We start from the raw sequence: 12,448 nt of genomic DNA, 5'->3' as shown, positions 1-12,448 counted from the left end.
CCCTTTACCTGTGTGAAAGGCTTCCATTCATTCTTGACGTGCTGTTAATGATTTTGAACTCCTGTGTTTCCTATAAAGGCCTTACAGCTCAGAGATCTGGTGACACATTATATGACATGAATACTGAAGTAATGCATAGTAGTATCAGGACCAATTACAATTTTGCAGTGGTCGTAAATGCATATCAGTGGCGTTTATTTTTCAGCACCTTCTCTGTCCAAGCCACACAAGGGGCTCTGTTGTTGAAAATGTAACTTGTGAGAGTGGTCTTCTCTGTCTCAAGAGCTGGTCAATAAGAAGAATAGTCAATATTGCTCTTCTCAGATGGTGAATCAGTGAGGAAGCAGGCTTCCTGCTGGCCAAGGGTAGAATAGAAGAGAAAAGGGGGTCTTTGTTTGGAGAACAGACCCTCATCTTTACTGCCTTTTCTGGGAAATTACACCTACCCACTGGGACGCCGTATAATATGCTAAAAGATTTGTAAACTGTAAATGAGGTGGCACTGAAACAAAAAATTGATCCTGGACACAAATGTGAATTTACTGGCTGTTTTTGGCTTAGTTGATAGAATCACATTTTGCAGTGTTCCAATCCTTAAGGCAACACGGTTTGGAGACTGTGAACACAAAACCAAAATTCACACACATCACCCTGACAAGGAGGTCTGCAAGATTTGAATATTTGGTTTGAGATGGGGAAATCCAGCACTAGCTCCATGTCACCATTTTGTCTGTCTCATCTGAGAAGAAGGGAGAAACTGGAAAAGAGCGAGAGCAAGGCAGCATATCAAGGCACCACCTTAAGCTGAGCTCCCAAACCTTTCATGACTGCTGAGCAAAGTGGATTTGGGACAGAGGTAACAGCCTATACTTATCAAGCAGACAACCTCATTTTCTAGCCCCTTGCTCTCCATTCGCTTGTTCTCACTGGTGGCCCGGTGTGGAGGTTCTTATTTTTCAAAGACAAATGGGGGCTCCCCACATTGCTAGGCCTGAATAGATTAGACACCCACACTTAAATGTGTTTACTGAAACCTCTTTAACTCTGTAGCTGTGTTGGTAAAAGTCTACAGTGTTTCAATACTAAGAAATTCTGGAACAAAGATGTGTTTTCCTTTGCAGCATTCAGAAGAAAATTGTGTTGTTCTGGTGTACTTTGTGTTAGTAAAAAAATAATCTGGACCCATTTTTTATTTAGAATTTTTAATAAAAAAAGTTGTCTGTATAGAAGATTTAATTCTCTCACCTTACTTCTTCCCTTGATGATCTGTTTCAGCAAAAGTTAGTTGATGTATGGGGGCATACACTCTTTAGAGTTTTCTGTCAGTGAGCATTTCAGAATAAGTTGAGAGCACATTCTGAAGGTGTGGATTAGACTGTGTTTTTATGTCTGTAACTCATCCTGGGCACCAGGTCGCCCGCAAGGACCACATGAGTTGCCCGCGGGCCTGTTCAAAAAATAGCTCACTTACCAATTAGCTGCATCTAATTTTTTTGTTGCTATTGTTTTTTGAAATCACATTTGATAGCTGTTGTGAGAAATCATTAACATTTACATTAACTTTACATAGATGAATATTTTAATTTATTTAATTATTAATTATAACATATAATTAACGGTAAATTGAGCAAATTGGTTATTTCAAAAGTTTTTGTCAACCTAATAGCCCTTAGCTTTTATTGCTACCCAAGAAGTAGCTCTCAGTTTCAAAAAGGTTGGTGACCCCTGATCTAGCATCAATTAGACTTTGGCCACTATCAGTGGAAAATGTGTTGGTGGTATATTGGTGTATTTGTTTCTTTCTCTGCAATTGGACCACTTTGACTAATGGTACCATTTGTGATTAAGGGAAATTATTTCAGATAGTGATAATGTTGTCCAAAACGTTTAGTTGACCTGCTCACCCCCCCTATTTATCCCAACTCCAGTCCAGTCCTCTCCCCCCATCCTGCTCTGCTGACTGTGGATGTTGTGTCTGCAACTGAAAGCAGATGGTTTGCCATTTTGTCTGACAGTGAAGCTAAGGCTAAGCTCTCTCCTACTGCTCCTGTGATGGGGATAAAAAGCTGCTAAAGGCGGCTGTTTTGGATGCGATAGGATGCCGCAAAACCTTCAAGCCCATTCAGTTATCTCCTTAGAGTGGATGAAGATGGCCTTTTGACTGGAAAGGAGCCGAGCCTGGGCATGGAAGCCCTGCCCAACCCACACACCTACTGTTTCTGGAGCACAAAGCACAAATGATTAAGCATGCTATGGTGCCTCTGGTCTGCAGTAGTGACAGGTTCCCCCCACTGCTACAGTGCTCCACTCTGGTCTCTCTACATCTGTCATGTAAACATTAAGTAAAATATATTTGCTGCCCAATATGTATATAATGTGTATATATACAGTACACTGCCCTGAAGTTATTGATTTCCTGAAATCTGCTGCTCACGTCAGTCTAGTTTAAAATCACTTGCTTACACTTAGGTGATACAGTTGAAAATGTGCTGGCTTAGCACGTTGTTCTTCCTCATTCCTCATCTCACCTCCACTTCTGCTTAAAGGTATTTTTAAAATAAAATGTATGTTTGGGCACATTAGTGGTTTTTGCATCAGCAGATTTGATAAATTTGCTGTACTGAGATCCAATCTACAGTTGCACATTAATTGGAGTAAAATCCAATTTTAGTTTGACTTACTTTTTTTAAAACTGGCTATTGGCTATTAAACGATTACTGTATCAAGTGTTTTTTTTTTTCTTTCTTTGTTTTTGGTTAGAGGAGAGTACTGATCAGATTGGCATTGATGCCTCAGGCAGAGTAGCCATGGTCCAAGACTGTCCAGACGGAGTGTATTCTTTGCTCTTTGTTTATTTTAGTCTTGGCCATCCGTGAATTAATGTGAGGACAATTGCACGGTTTAGTTGAAAATCTTTATCCTTTTTTTTTTTTTTTTTTGGCAGCGTTCGGATAGTAATAGTTTGTTCTTGCAAAACAACTAAATGAACTGAGGACAAGCATTTGTATTGCCACTTAAATGGTCCATGAGTTGTACTGCATCTCACATTAGGGACTTGGAAAATTAAGATAGAGAAATTACCCCCTAGTAGTTAAATAGCTGAACCATTGATATAACATCTCTGTTTCTCACTAATTTTCTGTCCTCCACTCATTCTGTGTTTCTGCTCTCATGTTCCCCGGAGATGTGTAATTTTCTTGGAAGAGATCAGGCATATTTTTAAACTGCATTTAACAGTTGTCCACCTATATCACTTCATTCGTTGCATTATTAAAATACCTTCATAACCTCCTAATTATTTTTCTAGCTCTCCCCCATCCCTGCAGATCTCATAATTGGTGTTATTTATCTAAACAACACCACTTTGTGACTCTTAGGGTTGGAGCGCTTGAATAATGGATGAGGAGATCTGCAAAGCAATTGCACTTAGTGTGACTTTGGCACTATCCATGTCAGTGTGATGTTGCCATTTCTGCTTGAGGAAGGAAAATGGCAACCACGTTCCAAAGTGTTTACTCCTTCTCTGCACACTCTACCTATAATAAAGCAAAACGTCATATTAACTTTTCAGGGAGGCTAGACTAGGTTAAATGTGTCAGTTCCTCTCATCCAATTCCAGTGAGGCCTGTGGTTTCACAATTAAAAGGTACTTGGAGTCTCTGAGATTGACTGAGGGACACTGGCTGAAAAGATGTTTTCCTTCAGGAACATTTCATTGAGAGTTTGGGACACTGTAGTGTCCTTTCATTTCAGAAATTTTTTTGTAAGAGAGTTTTAAATGTGCCATTGGACTTGATGATGTCTAGGAGATGTTGTCAGAAGCCAGTAGTCCCATGTGTTTCCGAGTGATAGTGAACGTTTAATAGCTTTCTTGAATCCTGTGCTGTAAGTAAAGGGTCGCTTTTAAAATGAATTATTGCTATTCTCTATTTGAGAAGTTCCATTCACTCGGCTTAGTGTTGTGGTTAGTAGCTTTTCTGACAACTGAATCAGCAGCAAGCGTCATTTTTAACTTAATTTCCACTGGTGGAAAGCAGCAATGTGTTTGTTTTACAGTGATTTACTGTAATGTCAACTTTACATCAGGCGGCAGTTACCAAAAAACAGAACATTTGTTTAACATTAACAAGACATGCCTATGATTTATTGTTTGTCGCTGCAAAATTACACAGCACCGATGTAGAGCATCCAACTAAGATTTCTGTTTTATCCTTTTTACTTGATGCCCTCTAGGTTTGGCAGCACAAGCCTTCAGTTCCTTCTGGTTCACAGTGGAGCCCCAGGACACATTGGCTATCCGAGGCAACGCAGCACTGCTCAACTGCTCGGCCCACAGTGATGCAGCCACACCAGCACGCATCGAATGGAAGAAAGACGGCACCTTCATGAGCCTGGTTTCAGATGAGAGACGGCACATACTTCCCGATGGCTCCCTTTTCTTTACTCACGTGGTCCACTCCAAGCATAATAAGCCTGACGAGGGTACCTATCAATGTGTTGCCACTATCGACAACCTGGGATCCATTTCCAGCCGCACGGCACGCTTTTCTGTAGCAGGTAGGGGAGCAGAATTTATCTCAAACATCTGCAACATATCATTGTTTTTTTTTTTTTTTTTACAAAACTATTAGAAACTAATAAATGCTAATGCATCATTATAGGTTAAGCACATAAAGTGTTTAAAGCTTCAGCTTTACTAACGGTGATCTTTGGATCCTCTCTTTTTTCATTCATTACTGTAAGTGTTTTTGTCATAGCTACCATAAACAATATTTTTTAGATGACATTGTTTTCTTACTGGAGTACTTTTATAGTTGAAGTAAAATGTAACTTATCTGCTTAGTATATTTACTTGATTAAAGTTTTTGTACTGGAGATTTTTTTTTAAGCCAATACTTGGACTTTACTTGAGTACTGAGTTTTTGTCCTTCCACCCCCTTATACCACATTCTGCTGCGTATGGGCATTGAAGCCACAGAGTGCTCAGAGTGGCAATGCTGACCTTTGTCCTCTGTTAGATTATTAAAACCTATTAATATCTTAGCTAATTAGTCTATATTATTCCTTTCCTTTGAAATGCTGGCCATCCCACAAATGCTGCAAAAACGTCATAAAGTAAATACATACATACATAATACATTTTCAGTTGTTTTTCCCATGTTTTATGTACTTTGTACTTTATCTTCTATAAGTTTACTTCCTTTTCCTTGCTAGAATCTAAACACATTTCTATTACTGGATAAATGCTTGTCGAAGGGTCTGTTTTTTAGCACTAGTGCTACAATGGGACCATGTTTACTGTGAGAACAGAGTGATGTGGGAATATTGGGTGTTTTACGTCCATTTCTGTCCCAATATTGAATTTGCATTTTGGGGAGCCACAGAATGCATTTAGTGTTGCTTTCTGGTCTGCAGTAGTCTGCCAGATTTTAAGATGCTCTAGAGAGACCTCTTGTTGACAGTGTGATAGTACAGTTTAAGCCTCATGGATGCTGAGTGCCTGTGTGAAGTTACTGTCTCACTGTGTGATTCTGTTTCTTATAGGCTTTTGAATTACAAGTTAACGAGGCAGTATATTACCATTAGAGAGGCTGAGACAATTTTTCCTCTCTCATTTGTGTAATGTCATGTGCAACATGTTATCTCAGACTAGCTTTTTGGAACAGGCAATCAACAACACTCAGTATCACAGTGCTTCAATGTTGAGCAAACATACATTGACTAAAAGATTTTTTTTTAATGTATCTTGGACATCAGGGTCCATCAGTTTTGATGAACTCTGAGATGAACCTAGTTGATACATTTATCATTTTTATCATTTATAGGTTCCTGGAATTGGATTTTGGCAATCACATTGTCTCCTTGCTAGAGCTGTCTTATTGCAGACTCAGCAGTAACAGAAAGGGGGTGTTATTTTATATATCTACTGTGCAAACATCGTAGTACTTCATATTAATGCATGCTTCACCATATGGTCACCATTGCAACTTTTCATACCTAAATCAAAAACAGATATACACAAAGAAAATAGACAAACAACACAGGGATTAGTGTTTTCATTTTTTATGTGTTAAATAAGCAAATGCTGATTTTTTCCTGAATATGTGTGACTGTTAAGTCTTTTTAACCATAGCAGGACAACAGATGACCTATCACAGCTCTTTGTACCTGCTTGGCTTGGCTGCAGTATAGCTAGTACAGATGAGACTGTATCAAGATGTGTTTTGCTGTGAGACAGCCTCACAGTCAGTGGGATCCACCTGGGTCAACAGTGGTGAGATTCTAGATTCAGTAAATTTCTAGTTGAACAGGGGAGCAGTTATAGGCAGAGACACACGCAGACATACACACATTGTACATAGGAATGTATAGAAAAACCTTAAGCGGTGTGCACATGCATACACATGGAAGCCTTGAACACATTAAGCTATTGCATTTACTATTCCTCTGACACACACACGCATGTCCAACCACTGATGTATCTCCAGCTCGCTGGCAGGTGGCCAATAAAAAGGTTAATTGCAGTGTAGAGCGAGCAGGCCATTAGGGCGCCATCAGACACAAGAACGATGGTGCAGGCGGGTGCGGAGTGGATGTGACCTCTCAGATTTAATGATAGAATGAGTCACGGATGGCTAGCATGGCAGGGAGCATATCTGACAAATACCGAGATAATATCTGGGATTGATTACTCAGAGACGTGCAGCTCATTCTTTCCAAGGAAACACCTCCACTTCCCAACGTAACCATCATAACCATAGTGATTTGTTTCTTAGCGTCACATCTTCGCTGTACCAGACCCATGCTCTGTATTTATTTTTGACACATATTTGTAATTAACATGAGGTTCTGTAAGTAAGACTGGACCTATGAAAACCCACATGTTTCTGTCATTATAATGGCATATTCCAAGTCATAGAAACTTGAGTATTCTGTCATACTGTAGAAGTTGTGATTCACATTGGTTGCAGGTAATTGTTTGCTGTGGTTAGTGAATTAGTGAATTGCCATAAAAAAATATTGTCCAACTATTTTGGTAGTTTCTTGTTTCATTTATTCATTTATAATTGCTCTGGGTAATTCCAGATTCTCAAAATCAAGGGTTTTACTGTTGTTCTTCAAAACTAAATTATAGTAAATGTCTTGGGTTTAGATCATTAGACCAACAAAGTCATTAGCACCTCCCCACTATAGAACAATATTGATGAACTATATATTGTAAACCCTTATTAAAAAAAAATATTGTGGTTTTTGGGACATTTGTTATTTTACATATTGCTCATCTTTAAAGCAACATCTGTGTTTGCTAACATCTCTGTCTGCCTTGTTTTTCATCTCTGTTCTTGCTTTGTCATACTGTCTTCCTCACTGTGTCTTAGCCTGTCTATGCACAGTCAGATGCTTTGGAAGCACACAAACAGACTGAGGAAAAATAGGGGGGAGTGTAGTCTAGTGGACCCTATCTTATGTATTCACTTTGAATTTCTAAGAGAATAGGAGGGGGAGAAAAATTATAGAGCAGACGAGTGAGCGATATGCAGCAGCGATAACCAGGAAAAAGAGCAAGATGCGAGTAATGAGAAATCCCATTGTAACTGTCTGCCATTCTCCCACTGAGCGAGCCATCCATCCTCCCACCAGCACACTTTGAACTCAGTACTCTTTAAGAATTGCTTGAGGTGAGCCCCACCTCACTACTGCTTAACAGGGAAACCCAAAATGAAAAAACGGAGAATTCATTTTGTCTTTTCTCTCTCGCTTCCACTCTTTTGCAGTCTCTTTGTTTCTTCTGTGACCTCTTCATATGTAGATGAGGTTTTTCTTTATTCAGATATAAAGTTTCATCTTTTTGTTTGAGGTTCCTCTTCTCTGATTTCATATGTTTTTCTCTCTCTGCCTCTTTGAACTATAGGCTACTGAGGTATACTGTGTAAAGGCGACTGTAGTATACCATAATATCGCATAGGTTGCTCATTTCCTGCCACCCTTAGACTATTTTGGTTATATTTACACACTATAAAGCAAAGTGATAAGTCCCTTATCACTTTGCTTTGATATCATGTTTCACAAAAATCTAATTTCTTCATCCTCAAAGCACCACAGTAGTAGAAATTATAAACTGAACACTTCATGTCTCGTGTGTCAATTCATATTTGGCATGCTCATCCTTTGATAGAGTCGGATGTCCTTTGAAGGCTTTAGGGGTGCCAGCAGATTCTTTAATCTCTTTTGATGTATGTTAATGTGTTTAGGTGGGGTGTGTAGCAGCCCCAAGGACATGACTGCTTGAAAATGTGAAAAGGGATGATCGCGTCTCTGTTGCATTGGTAGTCCTTTATGGTATTGTCGGTGACACTTTGTTCGGCATACAATTTATTCATTAATTTGACGTCTTCACATTTTATAAAATGATTTGTTTTGACAACTTAAAATGGATGTCAGCCATGAAAAGATAAAGACAGTCACTTGAAACTACACATCGTGTCTCATATAGCTGGAGACTATATGAGTAGTATATAACGAACTACACCTTGGAAGTGGTAGTGTTGTCTTCATTGGTCAGTTGAAGTTCAGAATCAGTGGGTTTACAGACAGACAGACACACACACACACACACACACACACACACACACACACACACACACACACACACACACACACACACACACACACACACACACACACACACACAGACAATCAAAATGTGTTATCTCTGAGGCTGATCTTGTTCCAACTTCACACAGAGCCCAATCAGATGTCTAACCACTCACACATATGTCCTCTAGAGCTGGAAAAGACTGATCAGTTCACTGAGCTGTATGCGTTCATCCTACTCATCCAGTGTATCTATTAAGTCTTCCCTACTTGTTCTCTCTCTTTCTTTATTTTGGACATTTTTTAATTCTGTTCACTGTTCATCTTTCTGTCTTTTTACTTTTCTAACTGGAACCCCTTCCTGTCCTTTCCTTGTACCTTCTTGACTGCCTCTCTTAGCCTTCAGTGTCCTCTTTATTATCCTTTCCACTGTCTGTCTCTCCCTCTCTCACACGCAAGCACAAACGCGGGAACACATGCGGGGACACACACACACTTTTACACTAACAATTATGCACATCTTCTGTGGTTGCGCCTAAGTCATAAAATCCCAAAATGTTAAACAAACTGTAATAAATCTCAAAAAACAAGTAAAGAATTTCCCTCTTTCTCAAAGGAACCTTGCAAAAGAAATGTAATGTGCACTTTTAAAAATGTAGTATTTGGTTTGTGGTGCATGTTTGGACTGTGTTTACCACAAGCTGGCTAAAATAAAAATAATAAAAACCTCTTCTGAATTGACAGAAACCTATGTTCCTGTCAATTGAAGTTAGTCGCTATTTAAACAAAACCGTACCGTTATGGAAAGCCAGAAGTGGCTGATTGGAGGTTTCACTTGCTGAGACAACAACAAACCTTTTCGGATTCATTCTCTGCCAACTAATTGCAGTTAAACAAATTTTTGTTATTTGCCCTTCCATTTATACTTTTGTTCCTGAGTATGTATGGAGGACTTTGCAAACATTTCTCCAAAATGCTAGTGTTTTATTAGTTTCCAAATGTATAAAGCATATTCACATATACAGTATACACAGGTGCATACCTGGTCTAAACTGAAGCCCACCTAGGTGTGCACAGGGCCAGGAGCATGCTCTGCCTTCTCATGGCAGGTTCCAGTGCAGCCTTGCTCCTGAGTGCTGGGGTCATTGCCATGACGAATAGCTCTGACCCATTAGCAGGGTCATGGTCACAGTGGTGTTCAATCACCCTGATTTCCATCTGTCCCTGGCATGTGTGAGCAGCGATGAAGTGGCAAGATGGGAGAGACTGTGGATAATGCAGAGAGTGCTAGACTATTGGAACCCTGCACTTCCAGGAAGTAAATCCTTAATTTAAAAAAATGTATTGAAGCTGTTTTTTTTTTCTCTCTTCATTTTTTAAATTTTTTTTTAATTTTGTCTTATCTCGTGAGTTCAGGGTCACCACAGCGGATCATTGTCCGAATGTTCATTTGGCACAGTATTTACGCCGGATGTCCTTCCTGACGCAACCCTCCCCAATTTCTAGCAGGCTTGGACCGGCACGGCACAGCTGGGGAGGGGAATGGGCTGTTAGGGGTTCAGTGTCTTGCCCAGAGACACTTCGACATATAGCCGAGGATTGAACCACTGACCCTGGGGTCCGTGGACGACTGCCTTTACCAACTGAGCTGTTATAGCAACAAAAAAGGACACTGTAAAGGAGAGAGAAACAAGACTTTCAAAAGGAATCACAGAAAATCTAAAGGGGAAAATATCTTTTTCTCTCTGAACAACATGAAAATTTGTCAACAGGGAGCCTGTTGGGGTATAAATACATGACAGCATACATTTTATGTGTATTCAATGTCTATTTAGGTTCTCCTGGTAGGTGGAGAGCTGATGGGGACAGCTCTATCTCTACTTTTCAGACATCTCTGTGTGTGCTTCTGTGTTTGTCTTTGTCAAACACAGACTGCACCTAACGATTATTATTTTTTTGTCGATTTAGCTATCGATAATTTTTTTGATTAAACGATTATGTAGAGATTATTTTCCCATTTATTATTCACTGGGTCGTCTGGGGACAAAGACCTAATCACCTTCAGTATTTCACAATTGCACCAGTCTATCCGGTACAAAACTCGACAAACTATGCATTGTTAGAAATTAGATGAAAGCCAATAAAATAACTGTTTGAGGGATGTACAGTTTGCAGTCACTCTGTAAATGGGAGTTTCACTTCATTTCACTGCGTATATGGGGCAGCACAGGAACAGTTGATCTGAGAAGAAGCAAAAGTTTAGATAATCTATGTATGAATCGCAGTCAAGCATTTTTGTTTGCTTATCTCCGGACATAATGCTCTTTCCAGATACAGCCATCTTACTACCTATTTACAAAGTTTCGACGCATGTGACATTAGTAGACGTATTTACATAATCGATTATTTTGACGCCTCCTCTTTCGACAAGAGCTTTATATGAATCACAGTCATGTGTTGTAATTTTGTTATTTAGGGTTGATTTCATTCTCTGCTCTCCAAAAGTTTAGATCTACAATCATGTAAAATAAGTTTTTTTTATGGCCAAGGTCTCATCATCAAAATAGCTAAATAGTTAACTGCACCAACAATTCTCATCATTAATGCATCTGTTAAGAATCCAGACAGGTAACAGACTAATTTCCATCTAAATGGATTCTTAACCAGCTTATATGTAGTGCAAACATATTTTCTGAGATTTTTTTTGTAGATTTTGTTTACTACAGTGAACTACAAAACCCTACAAATGTACCGTCCAATTGAAGTCGGACCATTTTGTGTCTGTTACTGCACAATGCTTTAGCTGGTGCAATTAGTGTGTTCTAATGAGAGTGATAATTGACTGCTGCAGTCAGCAGATGAAGATAAACTCTCTGTATAATGACTTCCCTAACTCGCTCTGTTTTCAAGCCCACTGCTTCCCATGCCACACCTCAACACCTCCACTGCCATGAACCTCTGTTCAAAACTGTATGTCTGTGCATCTTCCAGTAAGTGTGAGATTTCAGCACACCAGTGATGATTCTTCACTGCTCAAGGCTTTCTGCACAACCTAAGAGATTTCCCTTAAATGTTCTCATTTTCACTTCAGACCCAAAGGATAGAATTATGGCATCAGTGAAAATTTGGCTGCTAGGATGACATGTTAATCAGCTCGAGTGTTTTGTCTTTTATAGATGCTTTGCTGCCATCTGCTCTAAAATATCGACTTGTACGTGAGTAGCATAAATTTAGGGCCTTATGTGGTTTTGAATTGCCCTTAACATTCACAGTTGTATGTGGGATTTACTTCAAATGTGTCAAACCCCCCTGAGACTGAACTTGAGACACACTCCACATTTCATGCATTGAATTGAGTGTTTCTTTCTTTTACACAACTATCAATGCTAAAAAAATATTTGTTCTGCAAATCAAGCGGAATAAGCAGTGAAGATTTAGGGCCTGAGTAATGCAGGAATAACAAGACAAAATCAGAAACCATGTACACATGCATCATCTGCAGTAAAGCTAATTATTCAAGTGAGGCAATGCTGATCAGCAAAACTTGCATGGTGCATGGTTCCATGGATGCTTGTTAGGAGAGAATTGGAAAGATCACTAAATGATCTAAATGAGAGTGGTTTCCATTGCATTTTGCAGATCTTGATAAATTGTGCCTTTTTTCTACATTGTGACTTTTTCCTTTATATTTAATGTTGGGTTGGTGTCAGCAGTGGATCTTTTTGAAGCAGCAATAATTGCTTAAACAGAGAAGATTCTATATTTTCACTGTTGCATTTGCCAATCTACAAATCTTCTACTTTTTTTTTTAGCTCCATGGCATTTTTACACACTCAAAGCCTTAATGTGGTGA

General features: G+C 39.2%; 1 protein-coding gene across 18 annotated transcripts in view; it reads left to right on the top strand.

Annotated features, from left to right (window-relative positions):
• The window catches only part of neo1a (neogenin 1a), a 134,684-nt gene that overhangs the window by 48,412 nt on the left and 73,824 nt on the right, over nt 1-12,448 (top strand). For all 18 annotated transcript variants that reach the window (XM_067495772.1, XM_067495769.1, XM_067495773.1 and 15 more), the window contains exon 2: nt 4,234-4,557. In XM_067495772.1, coding sequence (XP_067351873.1) covers nt 4,234-4,557 — 324 coding nt within the window. The remainder of the gene's footprint in view (nt 1-4,233; nt 4,558-12,448) is intronic.

The sequence above is a fragment of the Channa argus genome, chromosome 2, assembly GCF_033026475.1.
Source record: "Channa argus isolate prfri chromosome 2, Channa argus male v1.0, whole genome shotgun sequence".
Taxonomy (NCBI): domain Eukaryota; kingdom Metazoa; phylum Chordata; class Actinopteri; order Anabantiformes; family Channidae; genus Channa; species Channa argus.
Note: the sequence above shows the minus strand (reverse complement) of the source record. Positions and strands in the feature narration are given on the sequence as shown.